The sequence below is a fragment of the Pteropus medius genome, unplaced genomic scaffold (genome assembly GCF_902729225.1).
Source record: "Pteropus medius unplaced genomic scaffold, Ma_sr-lr_union100, whole genome shotgun sequence".
Lineage (NCBI taxonomy): Eukaryota > Metazoa > Chordata > Mammalia > Chiroptera > Pteropodidae > Pteropus > Pteropus medius.
Window position 1 is genome coordinate 14,553,037 of NW_024340701.1, and position 22,583 is coordinate 14,575,619.

Below are 22,583 nucleotides of genomic sequence, written 5' to 3' on the forward strand. Positions count from 1 at the left end.
TTTTTTTTTTTTTTCAGAAAAAAACGCCTCTAGGAAATAAAATTTTCCATTACAATTTTAAGTTGGTTTTTATGTTTCCCTAACCTTATAAACACTAAATTATTACAGTATTGCAGATTACTGGAAGCAAGTAAAAAGTTAAAGGAATATAACTTAAAACTATTCTCCCATGTTTAAAATGAATAAAAATCATACAGTAAATGGTAAAGATTTATTCCTATTAAAATACTGTGTTTTTTCTATTTAATTGAAGTAGTTTAAAGTTCAGGAAATCAGATTTTAGAGATAGTACTTTTTTAAAAAACATAAAAACAAAAGTATGTACTATTTGAAAGAAGCATACAAGAGAAAATAATTAGCAACTCACTTTCTAATACTCTATTAGTTTTTAAAAATCAGATTGTATAAGTTATAGGAAATAAAAAAGTCTAATTTAACAAAAATAAAAGGAGAAAAGAACTTCTAACCAATCTACAACCTATGTCCAGACTTTTGTAGAACAGCAAGATAATAGCATCAAAAGCCTTCTTCAGACCGTGGAAGAACAATATAGACAATTAAACCAACAGCACAGTCAAATAAAAGAAATAGAAAATCAGGTAAGTCAATATTCTAATGATATATTCAATCTTTTACATAAAATTTAGGTTTATGAAAACTGTGAACCCTAAAATTACTTTAAATAATTATAGTTGATTAGTGAGTAAAACAATCACATCAGCATGATTGTTATGATTGCTGGCTCTGAAGTTCATGAGCTTACCTGGGTTTGAATCTTGGCTCTAAATCTTGTGTAACCTTGAATAAATTATATAACCCCTCTGTCTCTGTTTCCTCACTTAGTCTATGAAGATCATAATAATAACCTATATTATAGGATTATTGTGAGAAAAAAGAATTGATTCATGTAAAGTATATCCTCAATATAGCAGGCAAAGTGATTCTATTAAAATTTAAATTAGATCACATCTCTCTTTGTCCAAAATCACACGATGGCTATCCATCTCACTCAGACTGGACGTAAAACTCCAGATAACCCTTTTTATCTTACTAACTTCATCTCTTCTACTCTAGTCATAATGGCCTCTTCACTGTTACTCAAAAATATCAAACACGCTGCCATCTCAGAGACTTTCCCCTTGTTTTTTCCTCTGTCTGGATTGTTCTTCTCTGCAGTTCTGCACCGCCCACTCTCATTTCCTTTAGGTCTTTCTCAAATATAGAATTCTCAATGAAGCTTTCCCAGGTCACTTAAAAATTATAATCCTTTACTTCCATCCTTGGAACCTGCTACCTCCTTCATTACTCTCTTTTCTTCCTTAGCACTAACTTCTATTTCACATAATATGTTTTTTAGTTATTTATCTTATCTCTCCCTAAACTAGAACGTAAGTCCCACGAGTGCTGAGATTTTATTCCATTTTTTAAATTGCTGTTGTCCCAGAATATAGCACACTGTCTGACACAGAGTAGTCACTTAATAAATATATGTTGAATTAATAAAGGTAATGTCATATTCAGCACAAATAAGTCAATAAAAACTTGCTATGATTATGATTATTCTTGTTATTTGAAACTGTGTACCTGATACAGTTTAATCCCACCAAATATAATTATTCTACAATGTAAACAACTGGCTAGGTGAGAGAGAGGTACCTGTTTATTATAAAACTGTCAGAATCTAAGCATTCCAATATATAGTTCTACAGTTCAGAAACTTTAGTAATACTATTAAAAAGTCATTCAAGGGGGTTCCAAAAATAACAGACTCGGAGAAAATGGTAAAAAAAAAAAAAAAAAAAAAAATCAAGAATTGCAAAACAAATATTATTACCAATTTCCACTAAACAAACATATAATTATATGTCTCAGTAATTTCATGACTCATATTTTAGTAGGTTATTTTTGCTAATTATCTAAAAAGGATTTTTTGCCAACTAGTTTTGATTTCTATAGTTTTATTTTTATTGTTATTTTTCTAAATTCTTTTTCCTATATCTTTTATTATGATTAAATGAACCTGCTCACAAACATAAAATACTATTACTATAAAATTATATACATGTAATAATAAAATGTGTGAAAAATTTGAACAATGAATTTCTGAATTGGAAGAAGGCTTAGATCATCCTCAAGTTTAAATGAAGAAACCAAAACTCTAAAAAGTTAAGTGACTTTAAGATCACATAGTTATTTAGTAGGAAAAACTAATACCCAGTATGTGAATGTCACAACAGATCCTTCACAACAGACTGGGTCCTGGGAAATGCCATGTACGCTAATGTCAAAAAACGAATACTAATAACACAAGATATTACATACATACTCTGCTCTTCTCAGATCAATAAGAAAAGCTAAGAGCCAATAAATTGCAAACCTAGCACACTTTTAACTGTTATTGTTAAACTAACAGACAATGAAATATCGAACATATTGAAAGCAAGCAAATAAACCTACCAATTTGTTACCTCTACAGATATGTTTACACGTCAAAAACTACCAAGAAAGCAGCCGTGTTCAAATTATGTGCTATGTCTTTATGGCACATAGGTCTGACAAACAGTAAGATTTACAACCGAGACTTATTAAATTTAAAACCTGCCTATGCTACTGAATACAATATATATTCTATTCATATAAATAGGTCATATTAAAATATTTCAGCAAAGTCTCTGCCTTTGGTCTTGATGTTTTCTAACCAATTTCTTTCTTTTTTGCCTTGCTCTCTATTTTTTTTTTTAAACTCATTAAATAATGTACCTGATTACATATTTTGAGAACAGGACATCTTGTACAATCTGTATAGCATTGCTTATCCCATTTAACATCAAAAGCAATAACACATTTGAACTAAAAGATGTGTACAAGTTGTACTTTTAATATCACCACCCATTCCCCTAATTGAATAGTCAATATCACTTTTAAAAGCAGACTTATATTATTTTATCAGTTAAGAAGAACTGGTATTCAAGAATCCACAGAAAATTCTCTTTCTTCTAAATCAAGAGCACCAAGAAGTACTCCCTCTCTTCACTTAAATGAAACAAACAATGTAGAACATGATGGTAAGGTAATTTGGTTTCCTTCTTGAAACTATTATCAAATTCTTTTTCTACCTTTGACATTTCCATCAAAAAAAATCCCTATTTTCAGGGCCTGTTCTAGACTAAAAGAAAGTAGAGACAAATCCACCAAATACAATATGCCAACCTAAATTGGATTCTGGTGGGTTTTTTTTTTTTTAACTCTATAAAAAACACATACTTAAGACAATCAGGGATATATGAATATAGACTTGGTATTAGATAACACAGAATTCTTATTAGTTTTATTAGATGTAATAATGGTATTGCAGTCATGTAGGAAAACAGTCCCATGTTTAAGAGATGCATGCTGAAATATCTAAGACGTTAAGGGTCATGATGCTTGCAAATTGCTTTCAAAAAGCACAGCAAAATACGTACTTGTTTACATGTGTGTTTATAAAGCAAATATGGCAAAATGTTACAATTGTTGAATATGAAGGGAAAAATTATGGTATTCTCTTCAAAGTTTTTTCTACTTTCCTGTTTGCCTGAAAATTTGCCGGATAAAGGAACAAAGTCTCCATTCTCGACAAAATTATATAGTTTAAAAACATTTATTTTTTTATGTAATTCATACAGAAAAAAGGTCTCTATTAGTTTCCTCCATGTATGTTCATTCTTTCCACATATATCTGTGGCTATCTTCTATGAACCAAACATTATTTTGGTATCTCATATGTGGTATTTTTATATTCTTCCTATATCTAGCAAAAAAAAAAAATGCTTAAAATTCTCATTTTGTCATTTTTCTTAAAAAGAAATCAGTTTGGTAATAACTATTTTGATATTATTTACATAACATGCCATCTAATAAAAAATGTTTTAGCATGAAGTACTTTTTCAGTAATATATTACTGAAAAGGGTTGAAGGCCGCATTCACCATAATTCCATAAAATGTCAAGTAAAATCTCAAGTTCTAAAGATATCAATCTTATTACTATATCTTATGTAATACCATTTTGTTCATTCTAGACATTCCTGCTGATTGTACCACCATTTATAACCAAGGCAAACAAACAAGTGGCATCTATTCCATTAGACCCAGCAGCTCCCAAGTTTTTAATGTCTACTGTGATGTTAAACCAGGTAAAACTAGCCTACAGAGAAAATGGACAATAGTTAATTCAGGTTACTCACTCACTGCTTATTAGTAAGACTAATTCTGTTATGTTTGTTCTGAATATATAATGAAATATATATAACATGAATAGTTATATAGATCTAGTACTTATATTTGTCTTGCTTTTTCATGTATTTACCCATGCATTTATTCAATATTCTCCATCTTTTTCCATAGAACAATCTGAAAAGACTATTATCAATAAGTTTATTAAGACAAATTCATTAGTTGCCCTTCACTTAACTTCTTGGGACGATAATAAATAATAAAATGTCACTACCATAACAACATTAATAACTACCTTACACAGCCATCAATTATAACCAAACCAAATAACGGTATTTTGTTATGTCTGTTAGCCTGAATCTACTAAAAATGCACACTTTCGTTCATTATACTCAGGTAATTCATGGACATTAATTCAGCACCGAACAGATGGATCACGAGACTTCAATGAAACTTGGGAAAACTACAAATATGGTTTTGGGAATCTTGATGGTATGGTGACTTCATTCATTTATTAATTCACTTGTTAAAAATATTTATTGAAAATCTATTATGGATTGGGCATTAGGAATGCAACAATGAATGAGGAACAGTCCTGGCCTTCACAGAACTTATTTAAAAATAATTATCTATTTGTTAGTAATTATACTTATTACAGTGTCTTTATTTAAATTATACGATTGTCTATTCTTAAGTATACTTACCACAATTTGATGGCTTCTAATTACATAATTATCAAAAACAATTTTGATTAAGTGCTATTTGCTTTGTTCATAGCATTTATAGATGGTAAATGCTATGAACGAGCTATGAAGAAAATCATTCTTATCAATGGTCACTCTACTTATTAAATTTTAGATATCAATTATTTGGAGGTTGTAAGAGACGAAGGTGTCAGATGTATAGTATAAAATGTTGAGATTTCAATGATTTTAATATTATAAATGTATACTATAAAACGTGTTTTAAAAGTCAACTCAATGCAAATTACTATATTTTGATGACAAATTAAACAAGATAAAAAATAAAGTAAGCAAAATAAAAATAAATAAGAGGTTTAAAATCTAAAAAAGCATATCATAAAAATCCATGAATGATGTACGAGTACTCATTTGTAAAGTGGAAAACATCCACTATTATATCAAATTTTTAAACACTCAGTACTATTTGACCATTCAAAAATTTTTGTATTCAAACTACCAATTAAATCCCTAACTAAAAGGTTTATATTCAGTGATATGTTTTGTAGCTCCAAATCTTCTTCTGGAGTGAGTATAACCCCAAAATAAAAGGCTGACACTTAAGTCCACAGTACTCATTTGTTACTGTAAGAAAGTAAGCCATTTATTATGCTTTCGAAAGTCTACGCATGAATCAGTGCCCAATATGTGGCTCTGTTTATATCTTTAAATTTAGAATTTTTTATAATGACCCATTGGAAGCAAATAGGAAACTAGTTTTGGTACCAAATTTTTATTTCCCAAGTATGCAATTTTTCCCCCATTGGTGATGGTTATTTATATACTTGGTGTTGAAAATTTTTCTTTGCTTCTTGGTTTCCACTAATGAGCGAAATGAAAATCTACTGATTGAACACTGTTGGTGGTAATCTTAGTGTTTTCCCTGTTTTGTCAGCCTTCCCATTAAACTGTATTTAAGATAAAAAGAAAAAAAAAGGAAACCATTTGTATTTGCAATCTTTAAAATAAAGCCCCCTACTAATTCAAAAACCAATAAGAAAATTTTGATTTTTTCTTACTTTAAAAAAGATCTATGTGTTTATGTTATGTTTTTAATTTCAAATAAAAATTATTTTTAAAATTATAGAGAAAAGTTATTAAAAATTATACTTTTTAATTTAAAACATTCTTAAGTGAGATAGTATTTTACCAATGACCAAACCTAAAAATATCTATTATACCCTAATATGTTTCGCCTGTGAAATGTTTCATAATATCCATTTTAGAAAAGATAATCAGATTTAGGCAGGCCTGTTAATATTTTTAACATTTTTTGTACATGTAACTATTGCCAATAAAATTATTTTAAAAAAATATTTTAAGAGACTCTAAAATAAGAGATTTGAGACTAAAACAACTCACTTACTTTAAGAAAAAACTGTCAAAAAAACTGTCAGTGCCTAATCTGCAGTGAACAATCCACAGATTTGTACAATTTACCTTTTCAGGAGAATTTTGGTTGGGTCTAGAGAAGATATACTCCATAGTAAAGCAATCTAATTACATTTTACGAATTGAGCTAGAAGACTGGAAAGACAGCAAGCATTATATTGATTATTCTTTTCACTTGGGAAATCATGAAACCAACTACACGCTACATCTAGTTGAGATTACTGGCAACATCCCCAAAGTACTCCCGGAACACAAAGATTTGGTGTTTTCTACTTGGGATCACAAATCCAAAGGACACTTCAACTGTCCAGAAAGTTTTTCAGGTATCCTTTCCCTAATATCAATAGTTTGTTTTCCTATCTTCAAACTATCTAACCAAAGTATTAGCTAATATCTACAATGTCAACTCTTGAAAATCTGAATCCTAAATAAACATTTCTCTATAGATAAAAATCTCTTAACATAACTGTTAATTTGATTCTAATTCAACCAGATATTTTTCTTCTAACCTTTCTCAGGTATTTTATTTTTAGTGGGGTATATAAGACTTGTACAGAGTATTTAAAATTAAGATACATGTATACAACAGTCATATTTATAAGAAATAAGGATATACTCATGGGGAAATATAATAATGGTAACTACATATGAGTTTGTATCCATAAATTGCATATCTATCTTCTTTAGGAGGCTGGTGGTGGCACGATGTATGTGGAGAAAACAACCTAAACAGTAAATATAACAAGCCAAGATCAAAAACTAAGCCAGAGAGAAGAGGAATATCTTGGAAGTCTCAAAATGGAAAGTTATACTCTAGCAAATCAACCAAAATGTTGATCCATCCTACAGATTCAGAAAGATCTGAACTGAAGCAAATTAAAAAGCCAATGAATTAAACATTAAAATCATCCCAAGTTACTGTTGTTTAATAACCTGATATTAAATCCCTAAAAGAGTCTTTAGAAATAAATTCTTTATTTTAAAACCACTGTCAATTTAAGATTAAACATACTGTCACATTTCCTAAAAGAGCATCATTTACCTTTATCAAAATTCTTATATCATTTATTCATATATTTTGTGATACGAGAATTAATTAGATGGTCACAATCTAAATTTTAACCAAGGGGTGAATTTTTAAATAACTTTTTTAAATAAATAACTTACAAAGAGACTTTTATTTTAAAAGTCATCATGTGGGCTAATTTCACAACTTCCTCAGTTTAAAAAACTAGTTTTCTTGCTAAAATTCAAAATGAATATAAAGGACTGATAACTGTACAGTTCTTAAATGCTGTAATATTAATTTCAAAACTAAACTTTAGTTAGTTCATAATATATGTAAAAATCTATATGAATTTTAAACTGATGTTTCATTTTGCTACAAAATAATTTGAAGTAAATGTTCGGTATGCTTTATGTATGAAGCCAAATGAAGCAGGATAAATACTGTATTGAAATAGGTTCACTGTCTTAAACAAATGCAGCAGATCATGATTACTAAGTCACATTGACTTTAATATCAGGTATCACTGTACCTTAACATATATTTTTTAACTTATCTATACTATATAAATTTTATATATTTTAACAAAACAATGTGAAAACTAATCATTTTAAAAGGATCTTATCGGAATGTAATAAGAATAAATGTATTTGTGACATCAAGTTAAAGTTTAATAATTTATTCTCCTGGACATGGTATGAGTCTAATACTTATGTGCAGGTTTTCAATGAATTAAAATTTATGAATTAAACATCATAACAAGTTATTGAGTGTTTAAATAGCCTAAGATACATGTATGTATGCTTCCAAATTTAATAAAGACTTTTTAATAAAAATTCCCCTAAATTATAGAAATTTAAGTTCTTGTAGTTTTTATTCACATTCAAGTGTGATTATTTCTAATTTAATAATCTAAATTCTAAATCCTCAAGGATTATTAAATGTAAATCTTTTGATCACAATTATTACTTGTCAGTATTTATTTTTAAATAAGTTTTTTAAGAAACTATAAAAGAGAAATAAAACTTTGAATTAAATGCAGTTTTTAAAGAATATAATGAGGGCCCAAATTATATAGTAACTCACCTTAGTCAATAAATACTCAGCATTATATATTTCAAATTACCCAGTACATACTTTTTATATATGACATATATAAATATGTATGAACTATGTAGATCCTACATAAATATTTTGTTCCCAAAAAGCACAAAATATAGGCAAGAATAAGCTTAGTTTTCAGAACCCCAGCCAAACTGTCAAAATTGACATTTTAGAGCCAGAACACCAAAATAGCTTAAAAAATTTTGGCGGGGAAGCTTTCAAAAGCAAAATAAAGCCTTAATATACCAATTGTTTCCTCTTTGCTTTTCAATTTTTTTACAATTCTCAAACAATATGCTTCGTTTTGTTCTTTTTAGGAGTACTAAGTTTTTTCGGCATATAAAGCTCAAATTGAGAGACAATTCTGGTAGTGAAAGAGAAAGGATTTTTTTATAGTGCACAAAATTGTGTCCTTTTGTCTTCATTGCCAAAAATGTTCTAAGTTCACCACTAACTCACAACTGTCGAATCTAAAGGCCTTTTCTTTGTCCACAAACTCTTTGATCCCTAACTACTTACTAATAGCAATACTTTTTTCAAATGACCTTTATTTTGCTTCCACAACACTATTACACTCTCCAAGGATTACCCCTAAACTGAATCCATCTTTATAGCCCTATTCCCTCCTAGTACATAGTTTTGTGGGTCAGTGCACAATCTTCAACCATCTCTTCTACTCTGACCTTCAGAAACTCAATCTACTCTCATAGACTCATCTATTTTCCACGAATAAAGTTCCCAAATCTATGTAACATTCCCAGATCTCTCTCTCGTTCTCTTTCTTACATTGCCTACCTGCCATTTCTCCTTTTGATATCCTATAGTCTCCTCAAATTCAATATATCATATAAATTCATCAATGCCTTACCGCCTCTGCTGGTCCCTTCCTCCCTTATTACCCTATCCCACTCCCCTCCTTACTTCATTATACCCATTAATGGCACTATCATTCTTCCTAGTCTCTAAAGCTTAAAACCAGAAGATACCTCTGGCTTTTCACTTAACTTTATAAACCAACTTTCCTGCACAATAAGCTACTAAGTCTGATATAATCTTCTTTTGAAAAGTCTTTTAATCTGATATGTTTTTTTCCCATGTCTACTGTCAAAAAACTACCAAGTGCTACTTTTAACTTGAGTCTTAAAATTATCTAAATAGCCTCCTGCCTGGCCTCCTAATTTTATGTCTATTTCCCTTTAATCTTTCTAAAACAAATTTATAATAGCTGCATACTACTTTGACCTGTGTCATTTGAACTTGTCTATTGAAAGACTGTGATAACAGAAGATACTGAAAACATATACTTATAGGTTCCGGAGTTATAAAATAAAATGGCTTGATATAAGGACAAATTTCTTTTAGAATCTTATTAGGATTTTACCTTAAATTTTAGAATCTTATCTTAAAATTGCATGTGAATTGTGTTTTCTACTCCATAAATCTATCTTCACATAAAAATAGTTATTTATTCTCCAAATCTTCTGAAAAGTGATGTTTCTGGAAGATGTGTCATGTTTATCCCATGGATTTGCATATCCCATATAGCGGTGCCCTCACAAGAGCATGTACCCCAATTAAAGGAGCATAAGCCTACAGACCAAAATTCCTATCTCTTCCAGGTATTCAAGGGTTTTTATAATCTGACCCTTAATTACCTCTTTAACCATTTCCTGCCCAATACAAACCCTCAACTCTAATTAAAACGATCCACTTTTAAACATCCTGTATATAATTTCCTAATGCCATTCCATTTGTCTAGAATGCCTCTTCACACCTTTCTGCTTGGCTAGGTCCTACTTATATTTCGAGACACAGATAATCGCATTCCCCCCCATCCTCACAAATATCCTAGAGTAAAGGGAGACTCCTTCCTCTGAAACCTTGCAGCATTCCTGTTTGTACCCCTCAACTGCAACATAGCAAGTGAAGACATAAAAGTAAATTTGGCAAACATAATAATAAAAATTGTGGAAAACAGTAATAAAAACTCCAAAAGCATCAAAGATAGTCAATCTACTTGATTTTAATGAATTACAGTAGTTCCCTTACCCCATCCCCCCCCATCTGCAATCTTGCTTTCCATGATTTCAGTTACCCATAGTCAAGTGTGGTTCAAAACTATTAAATGGAAAATTTCAGAAATAAACAATTCACACGTTTTAAATTGCTGTCCTGAATAGCATGATGAAATTTCCACCATCCCACTTCACCCAACCCAAGATGTGAATCATCCCTTTGTCCAGTATAGCCACACCGTATATGCCACCCACCCATTAGTCACTTAGTAGCCGTCTAGGTGAACAGTGATCTGTAGTAGTATTGCAATGTAGTATTGCAAGTAACCCTTATTTTACTTAATAGTGGCCCCAAAGCACAAAAGTGGGGATGCAAGCAATTCAGACATGACAAAGAGATGTAATAAAGTGCTTCCTTTAAAAGGTGAAAGTTCTAGACTTAATTAGAAAAAACATCACACTCTGAGGTTGCTAAATTGACTGTAAGAACAAATCTTCTATCCATGAAATTGTGAAATTCACTCCAGTGAATGAAAAGAGAAATTCATTCCAGTTTTGCTGTTGCATCTCAAACTGCCAAAGTTACAGCTCCAGTGTTATGATAAGGGCTTAGTTAAGATAGAAAAGGCATTAAATTTGTGGGTGGAAGACATGACATCTTCATGGCTCGATGATTTTCTTTATGATGTGTTGTCAGGTCTATGGTGTCCTAACGCTACCTACAATGCCTATGTCATTCACATCACATCTCTTCATCTCATCACGTAGGCATTTGTATCATCTCACATCATCACAAGAAGGGTGAGAACAGTACAATAAGATATTTTGAAAGAGAGAGAGACCACATTCACATAACTTTTATTACAAGATTGTTATAAATGTCCTATTTTAGTATTGTTGTTAATCTCTTACTGTATCTAATTTATAAATTAAACTTTATCACAGGTATATGTGCACAGGAAAAAAAACAGTATAATACAGCAGGTCCTTGAATAACATTGTTTCATTCAATGTAGGGAACTTAACTCTTGTTTATATCAATTAGCCTATGGTAAAATTGGTTTTGTTATATGTTGTTTTGCTTAACCACAGAACCTATCAATGACATTAAGTGAGGACATACTGTATAGAGAGAGTGTGGCACTATCCAGGGTTTCAGGTATCCTCCTGGGACATATCCCCCACAGATAAGAGGAGACTACTGTACTACAAAATTTCTATACCAAGAGCTTAGTCTGAACCAGTGTGAATTTTACTGAGAACAAGTATACATATTTCTCATTTCAGGATTACTTATTGTAGTACATAATTTATTTACCCAATCTCCATCATCTTAGAATGTTTTCATGCTTCTATCTTCCTGATAGTATAAGTCATGGAAATCAATTAACTCACCCATGAATCAGAAATGTATCCATTAACCAGTATTTACTGAGTATCTACTATTTGCCTCTTTTATGAAACCTAATCCAAATATGTATTATTAAATATTCCACCTTCTATTATAGGATAATCAAATTTCCTTCTCATTTTCCTATCACTAACAACCACAAGCATTGCATTTATGCATGTACTACTAAGTGATTGTTCAACACAGCAGTTTTCATAACTGAAAAGGAACCCAATAGCTGGCCTTTCTAGTCCAAAGTGCACTCACAGAAAATCGACTAGGCCAAAATTATTCAACTGGTGTTAAATATGCAGTTCAAGGTCATGAAAGTAGAATTAACAAACTCCCATAGTAAGCCTTTATAAAATGAGGTTTCGTTGACATTTCAAAAAATATAAAATCAAGGACTCAATCTCAAACATAGAAATTTTTCTAAATTCATATCGTTATTCTCAGGAATACCTAACAGTATGATTAGGTATTTTTGAAAAAGCAATAACCTACAACCTTAAAAATGTAAGGTAACTACTGATCTTCAAATAAGCAACTAAGCCTCAGTTTCCATCCACCATATGTGGGAATAATAATAACCTTGCCAAATCTACTTCACAGGATTGTTGTAACCACCAAGTAAGATACTGTATTTGAATGGTTTTATGAACTATAAAGTCCTAAAAAAATTTATATACTTGTAAAAACTGGATCTTGGATATCGCTCTTTATATCTCTTTAAGTTAATAATCTGTACAAATGCTTCCTAACTGAAAACACTCTCATTTCAGGATAGAACAAAATTGCTCTCCTCACATTCTGTTATCGTTTCTGAAACTTCACTCCTTCTCTCAGAGTCTGAGATAACAGTCTATCACGTTCAAATGTAAGCCCCTAACTGAAAACTTCTGGGTGGCTATGGTAAATGTTAGGAAACAGCTCTCAACTTCAAGAATTTTTGTAGTTAAAATTAACTCGGACCAACTGGATAGAGTGGTATATCTAGGCCGAAACCAAAAAAGCACAGTAAGTGGCAATAGCTCAAGAAATTTATGAAAACTAAAAACAAATTGAAAGACTAATACGCTCTAAAGCCGGGGACTGTAAACTTAAATGGGAAAGAAATACTTAATTTTTTTTGAAACTTCCTTAAGTTCCAAACTAATCATGCCGGTATTAGCAATACAATACATGAGACTTTATTGTTGATAGATATCACACATATTTCATATTTTTACAACTATTGCAGATATCTCAAAATACTGCTCATGTGTATCGCCACTTAGAAAATATGATAGTTTTTAGACCTACAGCTAGATCTTGTTATTCAGTCAATTAATAAACATATATCACTTTACTATTTTAATATTTTAATAACTGTAACTCAATGTAATTGACTTCCTTTGTTATCTTATGTGTTTTATTTTATGTACTTTAAAACACTATTCCAAAAAAAGAGAATCATAGGATTCACAAGACTGCCAAAGGGTACCATGGCACAAAAAGTATTAAAAACTCCAAACCTTAAGCGAGATCTACCATTGTGTGATAACCTAGTTTAAGAAACATGAATTACATGGCTCTTGTGTCATAATATAAATAGTATATATATATATATATATATATATATATATATATATATACACTTTGGTCAAACTGTTCCTAGAAACAAATTTTAAGGAAAAAAATTGAATCAGAATATAATAAGCTTATTAAACTACTCAAGAAAAAATGGATACAAGGTAAAATTATAAAGTGATCATTGACAATGGAGTTTAAATGTACTGTTCTATTTTGTATGTTAGTAATTTTCCATTATAAAGAATTTAAAACTATACTACTCATATTAATTCACAGATAATAAGTTTACTAAGGATTATTAAGAGATTATTCCTAACTGCTAACAAAGGTTCAGATCAAAAAGAACTGCATCTTTTCATTTTGTTTGTCGCACTGATGGTTACCCAATCTGAACCACTGCATTCATTCTTATATTCCTACTAATATCATACTTGCTAGATATGCATAGTCTTTCTAAAACCTAGAAGAGAAGCAAAAATACTAAAGTTCAATAGGTGATTACAACAAAGGCTATCATTGGGAAAGAGTCTAACTCTAACAATCTTGCCAAAAATAGCATGTACTCTCTAGACACATCTCTTAAAAACTAAATGTCAATAAAACACACAAACATTTGCTCAATTAAATGGACCTTCATCTTCAGAACTCAAATGCGACAGTGGTGGTCAAGTACAAATTTGGAACGTAATACTACACACTCTACTACTTAACTTTCAGATGATTTCAGATAATCAATAAAAAAAAAATTTCTACTAGAAAGAAAGGACTCTGGATATATTAACGTAACAACTGCATTAGTATTTTTTTCTATGATATTGCGATAGCACAAGTATTTCCTCAATAGAGCAAGCATTTGATATAAATAATTTCACTTGTTCAGCACAATAATTTGTTGTTCGATTCCTAATTGCTAGAAACTACCATATTATATGTATATCCTCATTTATCCCTATAGAGGATTTGAAAAGACCAGGTCCCTCTTGTGATAGCAATATACAAGAATAAGTGAACAACCACGTGTGTGTGTGTGTGTGTGTGTGTGTGTGTGCTTGTTTAGTGTACTTAGCTGTATGACAGGGGAAATGTTTACTTAAATGTGAAAATCTCTAACATTATGTTTAGCTTAACAATAATTTTTTTTAAAAGATCTTGGATAAATCTCTAAAAGCATATTCTTAAATGTAAGAATAAAAATAAAAAATTAAACTGAAAAATATATATTTTACATATATCCTTTTAGACAGCTCTTTCTTAATTGTCTGATAATAACCATAAAAATTAGAAGCAAAGGGTATTAATAGGAAATCTGTCACTTTCAGAATACACTTCTTTTTCCTATGGTTTCTCAACTCAGTCAGTCAAATGTTTGCTCCAATCAGCTCTATAACAGAGTATTTATAGTTCAAACTAAAGAAACTGAGATATATTAAAAGATCTCTCAAGATCATTCTCAATCTTACATGCTACGAATTTATTCTCATACTTGAAAAGTTTATACCCAGGATAGAAAATAATTAGTTTTTGGACAATTATCCTTACCAATGCTAAACTCTTCAAATGACAAAGCATTCAAACACAAAAACCAAAATTAAACCAAAATAAAGAAGTTATCTTAAAGAGTTACTAATACATGTTTATAAAATTTCCATAAATTCAGTTAGTAAAACCATACTAACTTATAATTCATAAAATCCACTTAAATCTTTTGATGTATTAACTTTTCCATCTCTTCCAAGAGGAGTATCTGATGTAGTACAACTTGATACATACTTCAGAGAAAAAAATATGCTATCTTATTTAGTAAGATGTCTTTTCACTTGGTATAAGCTCTCTATCCAACTCCCATTCAAGTCCTATAACATGTCTAGATTTTCTATGTTGGCCCTCGTTTCTCTCGCTTCATAGACATAATACTCTAAGATATCATATCTATCAAGCATTAACATTTAGGTCAATTTTAAGATACTAAAATAATTATTAAATGAGGATAAATAATGCTGTACATTTTGAGGCAAATAATAAGGTAAATAAAGATGTTCTACCTGCTTCAATAAAAATGTAGTAACCAATTATCTAGCACGGAATATTTTTTTCACATTATATATAATTATGAATGCTGTTGTGCTATCATCCCAAATGATGAATATAGAAAATAAAATAAGAAGACCTGGGTTTAAGTCCAAATAAGTTTTTAAATCTCAGCTTTATTTCTCTAACTTATAAGTGGAGATAAATAAGTAATACTCCCAGGATTCTATAATTTATATGATTCTTGACACTGAATAAAATAACTTAAATGAAAACAATTTAATACTATAAAGCACTAAATAAATGTTATCATAATCAGCATATCACATTAAAGCTCAGAATACCAGGGATAAAGAAAACAATTCAAATAAGCCTTCAAAGGAAAAATATGACATAAACAAAGTATTGGCAATCAGAATTATATTGAAGTACTCAAAAGCATCACTTAAAACCAAAAGATAGTTGTGTTATGTTTTTAAAATTATGACAAAATGACTTACAACTTAGAACTCTGTACCCAGCAAAATTAACAATTCTGGAGTAAGAATAAAATAAAGATATTTTCAGATGCAAAAGGTCTCAAAAAATTCACCCCCATATGCCCTATTTCAAGAAGATACTGATGGCTCTCAGAGAGAAATGAGTAAACCAAGAAAGAAATATATATATATGATATAAGGACTCCACTGTAGAAGAAATGCAAAAAAAAAAAAAAAATTCCAGGAAAATGGTAAATAGGCTCCAAGACAACAAATGTACAGTAAGCCAAGTGAGCCTAGGAAAGCTCCTCTGCTTTGTAACTTCTAATTTAGTTGCAAGGAAAACTAAGAAAGTTGCAAGAATGGAAATGATTGATTAGCTGATACATTTTACTGTAAATATTTTAACCTAATAGTCCATGATTCAAATGCTAGATCCACCATACTCAAGTATACTTAAACTCTCTATCCCTCAGTTTATTCACTTCTAAAAAGGTAACACCTACTTCCAACTATGAGGACCAAGAAGGATAATGTATGTAATGTAATTAACATTATAGCTAACACAGAGTAAAAGCTTAATAGAGCACCAGTAATAAAATCAGGTAGTAAGAAATGGAATATGTGACAAAGCTACAGAATATTTTTGGAAAGTTGCATTCTATTTCTACTTTAATATTATAACATATAAGTTATCTTATTTCAGAATTCCCCAAAATTAAAGTGTGTTACCTGTAAGTAGTGTTTGGAACATAAACATCCCTGGCAGGAAACTCCAAAATTTCTCTGGTAGGTCTAACTCTACTGTCAGGGTAAAGCTTCACTTGAAGTAGCTCTGGGGTTAGGCAATAATGGGGATTTTCAGGTGCCGGAGAAATGTCTATCTTCAGCTGAGCTGCATATAAAGATATATTGTAAAAACAATGTAAACATAATAAATAAAAACTTCATGTTAAAAATGTTTTTGGAAGGTTTAGATCCCATTTTTGCAATTGTGAGAAGAAACCAAAATTGCTGTCATCTCAGACCTCTAAATTACTTCATTTTATCAAGTCTCAAACTTATAAATTACTGAGAAAGATATAAATACATGTAAAATACTAAATGAACGAATGGATGAATGAATGAATGAAATAATGAATGAAAAGGAAGAAGCAAAACGAAAGATGAAAACAGAAGAATCTAGCATAGGAACAAGCCAACATTTCTAAGATTAAATATTTAATTTAAACTCGGTAGTCTTCAAAATAGTTTTACTCTAGAATGGTTTGCTTTCATCACAATATGAATCTATTTCTGAATATTTACCATTCCATGAATTTCTTTTCTTTCCTCTAGAAAATAATTTTAAGCCACAATATTATTCATCATTCTCATTCAGTACTCAAATCCTGCATCCAAACTGTTAGACCACATAAGAGTAGAATAATGAGAAGACTGATCAGCATTGAGCACAGAAAGACATGTGCCAGATAAGAGAAAAAAAAAGAATACACAATTACAAACAATACAATATATTAGTGATAACAGTTATAGTCTTTTCTACTCAAAATTTTAATATACCTGTAATTGGTCTTAGTCTCCGTAAAACAGAAGATGGCCTTCTCATATCAGCAAGGAATTTGTACAGATCTTCATCACTTAAGCGGTCTCCTTCCTGAATTTAAAAACGAAAAAAATAATTTGCTAAAACAAATATAATAGATTGAAATGAACTATATGGCTCTTCTTTCTTCAATTTAGTCAGAATGAAAAGTAAAATAAAATCATGATTAAAAATAAACATGCTGACCTACTTCCTTTTATGCTTTCAAATTTTATTGAGTTATGATACTGTTATTTTTAAATTTTATATAATTACTTATAGCCTATAATTTATGTCTATAAATTATTATAGGATCCTCTAAAATATAGAAAATCAACACAAGTTGATGAAAAGAAAGAATATAAACACAATTCAAAATGTGTGTGTGTGTGTGTGTGTGTGTGTGTGTATGTGCATGTGCGTGCGCGTGTATGGCAGCCTTATAAATTTGTTATTATTGAATTTATATGTGTCTTTTCAACTCGATATTACCAAATTTCTTAGATGCAAACTATAAAGCATTGGCTAAATTTGAAAAAGAAAAGACATGACAACAAAAAACTACTCTTAAAGAAAAGGACAATGATCCTGAGACTAAGACCAGAAAAGAAAACTCTGAGAAGACTTCAATCAATGGGAAAAGAGACAAACAAAACCATACTATATCTAATTAATATAAAATTTTCAATTAATAATTTTAATAATGTATTTTCTTTTTACAATTAAAAAGGTAGAGATTGATTTTATTCTTTTATTCGAGTCAGTTTTTAGATTTTATTAATCCAAACCTCCTGCATTTGATATCTTACTGTTTTTAATGCATAGTTCATATATTATCTTTTTATCTTACTTGGTAGTGAATATATTTAAGGCTACTTTATTACCCTGAGCTCACCCTGAGCCATATCCCTTTGGTTCACTGCTGTATTCTAAAGGGGGTACAGAACTGATCTTCCTTTACCCCATTATCTAGAAAAGTGATTTTTAACTTCTAAGGGGTTGGAGATTTTTGTTAATACTTTTATAAATAGGTTTTAGGTTTGATTTATGGTTAGAGAATTTGACTTCATGAGGATTTTTTTCAGTGACCTAATATATGATTATTATAAATGTTCCATCATTTGCTAAAACAGTATATTCTCTCCTTTTGAGTATAGAATTCATATAGATCTTTAAATGGTCCTTACTTATAATACATTCAGATTATCTCTAGACTTAATTATTTCTGCCTACTTAACCTGTTAAATTGATTATATTATTGGTCTCCATTCTTCGCCCCCTGTTTCTATGCCTTTTGTTAGGTGGGGCATAATTCCCTCCCCAAGCTTGACCATGTGACTTGCTTTGGCCAATAAGCAATCATGGTAGGAGAAACCTGACAAACATATGCACAAAAGTGAGCTTGTTCTCTCTCTTGAACTTTGGCCACTGCTATGAGAACATGACCAAGCTAGCCTGCTAGAGGATGAAAGTAGAAGAGACATGGAAGAGGTCTGAGTCATTTCAGTCTTCTCAGAAGTCAAACTACATCAGCTGACACCACCTAACTTCCAAACATGTGAATGAGCATAGCTGACACCCCTTCTCCACAATACATGTTTACTGTTGCATAATCCTGGAGCAATCGATAACTTATAAACCTTTTAACAAATAGAACAAATGTCCTTAAAACTAATATGTGGGTTTGATTTTGTCTTTAAATCTTCATGTATTTCTAATAATTTTAGCTTGACACATTTCAAATCTGTACATAAACAATGATTAGTACATTACAAGCATGGATAGTAATCTCTTATTAATTAAAAAAACAAATTGCCTTCTATATCTCATTTATAAGAAACTTGTGCCTTGAATTCTAAAACTGTAATCTCTGCTTTTTACTTAATTTGCATTTGCCTTATGTATAATATCCTAGTTATTTAAAAATACTTATAAAAATTGTATATGCTGCTAAAAAAATATGGAACTGTACAAAACCAAGGGTAATTGCTTTCCATTGCTCCATGTCTCCAGCAATCATTTACTTTTAAGATTTCACAATCACTCTGTGCTAGTTTCTAGCCTCCAGCACATGGTGAATGCTCAAAATATATTTGTTGAATAAATATAGGTGGGTAAGAGGATGGAAGATTCCTTAATTTAAGTTTATAATACCAGTTCAATGATAAAGCAGCTGAAGAAATAAAAAAAGAGCTGTGGAAATAGTGGCAAAAGTGATATAGCAGCTGAAGAAGTACAAAAAAAGAGAAATGTCATAGCTACAAGGTTCTATCAATTAATCAGGTAAATCTACTGCCCTGTTCCCATAGCTATACTTGCCCTATCACCTCATCTAAGTAACACTGAGTCCTTTTCTAGATTTTCTTCTATTACTGTCCACAGCGAAAAAGACTCTTACCATTTCAGACACTTCTTACCTGCCTTATTTTCCAATTGAGTCTCTCGGAGAAGCTGCCTATAAATGCTATTGATATATAACTATGAAAGGGGCTTCAAATAGATTGCTATCTGTCAGCTCATGGCACATGCTGTCCTAAAAACTTGCTTTTTGAAGCTATAAGGTCTCAGTAAGCCAGGATTTCCAACTCTTATATAGAGTAACATCTTTAAAAAAAGAATTTTGAGACAATACTTAGTATTTTTCTTTAATCTGATCTAAAATACATACATGGTATCCTTTTCCAGTTTGTCTCATTAATATAAATTTTATTTCATTCTTATATGGTTCTGGACATCTGGACAAAGGCTTTCCCAATTTTCCAATCTTGATTCACAGTATAAAATTTATTTTACATCAAAATCCAGTATGCACATATACACATGCATACACACACACACACACACACAAAAAAAAAGGGAAGAAAGAAAGCTCACTGAAGCAATATTTAACCTCATAATGTGTAATGCACTATTATATTTTTATTCCACTACTTTTTTTTTCAAGCAGGGTGTTATCTACTAAATTTCCACTATCATTAATGGATTATAACCAGCATTTGAAAAATACTGATTTGATTCATGAATTGAAGTGTAGGGAACATACTTGCAAAGAATAAAATATCGTTAAGAACTTCATGGACATATAAACTCACCTGTAAAAACAACGATGGTATTTTAGCATAGAAATGCACTATTAGGACCTCAAAGTTCTACTCCATATACCATGGATGTGATAGGTGAGGTAAAAAAAAAAGCTTGCATGGGGAGGACAGATGTAACAACAGAATCTTTCTGACTAAGCAAACCATCAATGTTTAGGAAAAATTAAAATATTATAATTAAAAAATAGGATATAGAAGTGGAGACTGATTTTGAGGCATTATTACCTAATGTTGTTTAATGATAAAATGGTTATAAATCTTATTGTTTATTTTTAAATTTTTTATTTGTTCTATATTTTTTCTTAGTTTTTTCAAATTTCTTGAAATCATAATCAATTATTACATGTACATGTACTACATGAGCATGTACAATTATGACTTTTCTGAAACCAAAATAAATTGATGTACAAATAACCCCCTAGAATTCCTTCATGACAGAACAATACCTGCTTAAAAAAATTCGTCACAGTGAGTGTAGCAGGTCGAAAGCTGGTCAAGTTACAAGCATCATCTCCACTTGTTGTCCTTTCAAGTGATCGTCTACCAACAATACTAGAATTCCTCCTCTCTGACCAAGACCCTTTTCGTTCTATCAAGGAAAAAAAGTAAGATATTAATTTTCATAATATTTAACATTTGTTTTAAAGCAACCATGCTTTGAGCAGGTCTATTAGGCACCATTTTTTCTGACAGCATTTGCTCACTTCATGTCTCTGTGTCATTTTGATAATTCTCACAATATTTCAAACTTTTTCATTGTTATTGTATTTGTTATGGTGATCTGTAATCAGTGATCTTTGATGTTATTATTGTAATTGTTTTGGAGTACTACAAATGGTACCCATATAAAATACCAAACTTAATAAATATCGTATGTGTTTCAAATGCTCCAATGAACAGTTGTTCCCCATCAGTCACTCTCTCCTTGGTCCTTCCTATTCTCTGGGACACAACAATATTGAAATCGGGCCAGTTAATAACTTACAATGGCCTCTATGTGATCAAGTGAAAAGAAGAGTAGCATTTCCCTCAATTTAAATCAAAAGCTAGAAATGATGAAGCTCAGTGAGGAAGACATGTGGAAAGCTGGGACAGGCTAAAAGTCAGGCCTCTTGCATCAAACAGCCAAACTGTGAATGTAAAAGAAAAGGTCTTGAAGGAAATTTAAAAGTGCTACTCCAGTGAACACACAAAAGATAAGAAAGCAAAACAGTTTTATTGTTGATATGGAGAAAGTTTTAGGAATCCATACAGAGGATCAAACCAGCCACAACACTCCCTTAAGCCAAAGCCTAATCCAGAGCAAGGTGCAAACTACCTTCAATTATATGAAGGCTGAGAGAGGCAAGGAAGCTGCAGGAGAAAAGTTTGAAGCTAACAGAGAGTCTGAACCAAGCTAGCATAGTTCATAAAGTTTAAGGAAAGAAGTCTTTTACATTATCTCCATAATGTAAAAGTGCAAGGTGAAGCAGCAAGTGTGCCATTGTAGAAGCTGTGGCAAGTTATCCAGGAGAGCTGGCTGAGGTAATTATTGAAGGTGGCTACACTAAACAACAGATTTTCAATGCAGACAAAACAGCCTGATATTGTAAGAAAATGCCATCTAAGACTTTCATAGCTAGTGAAGAGAAATTAATGCCTGGTTTCAAAGCTTCAAAGAATAGGCAGACTCTCTAATTAGGAGCTAATGCAGCTGGTGACTTTAAATTTAAGCCAATGATTATTTACCATTCTGAAAATTCTAGGGCCATTAAGAATTACGCTGTCTACTCTGCCTGTGCTTTATAAATGGATCAACAAAGCCTGGATGACAGCACATCCATTTCCAACACGGCTTACTGAATATTTTAAGCCCACTGTTAAGATCTACTGCTCAGGGAGCGGGAAAAAAGATTCCTTTCAAAATGTTAGTGGTCATTGACAATGTGCCTGGTCACCCACAAGTATTGTTGGAGATG

The 22,583-nt window shown here is 30.9% G+C and overlaps 2 protein-coding genes across 10 annotated transcripts in view; one reads left to right on the forward strand and one right to left on the reverse strand.

Annotated features, from left to right (window-relative positions):
- The window catches only part of ANGPTL3 (angiopoietin like 3), an 8,190-nt gene extending 686 nt beyond the window's left edge, over positions 1 to 7,504 (forward strand). The window contains exons 2-7 of the mRNA XM_039888122.1: positions 489 to 599; positions 2,951 to 3,065; positions 4,060 to 4,173; positions 4,610 to 4,705; positions 6,402 to 6,668; positions 7,033 to 7,504. Coding sequence (XP_039744056.1) covers positions 489 to 599; positions 2,951 to 3,065; positions 4,060 to 4,173; positions 4,610 to 4,705; positions 6,402 to 6,668; positions 7,033 to 7,241 — 912 coding nt within the window. The 3' untranslated portion in view covers positions 7,242 to 7,504. The remainder of the gene's footprint in view (positions 1 to 488; positions 600 to 2,950; positions 3,066 to 4,059; positions 4,174 to 4,609; positions 4,706 to 6,401; positions 6,669 to 7,032) is intronic.
- The window catches only part of DOCK7 (dedicator of cytokinesis 7), a 171,572-nt gene that overhangs the window by 97,440 nt on the left and 51,549 nt on the right, over positions 1 to 22,583 (reverse strand). For all 9 annotated transcript variants that reach the window (XM_039888091.1, XM_039888081.1, XM_039888063.1 and 6 more), the window contains exons 12-14: positions 21,072 to 21,214; positions 17,503 to 17,596; positions 16,672 to 16,834 (exon numbers count right to left, since the gene is read on the reverse strand). In XM_039888091.1, the coding sequence (XP_039744025.1) occupies positions 16,672 to 16,834; positions 17,503 to 17,596; positions 21,072 to 21,214 (400 nt within the window). The remainder of the gene's footprint in view (positions 1 to 16,671; positions 16,835 to 17,502; positions 17,597 to 21,071; positions 21,215 to 22,583) is intronic.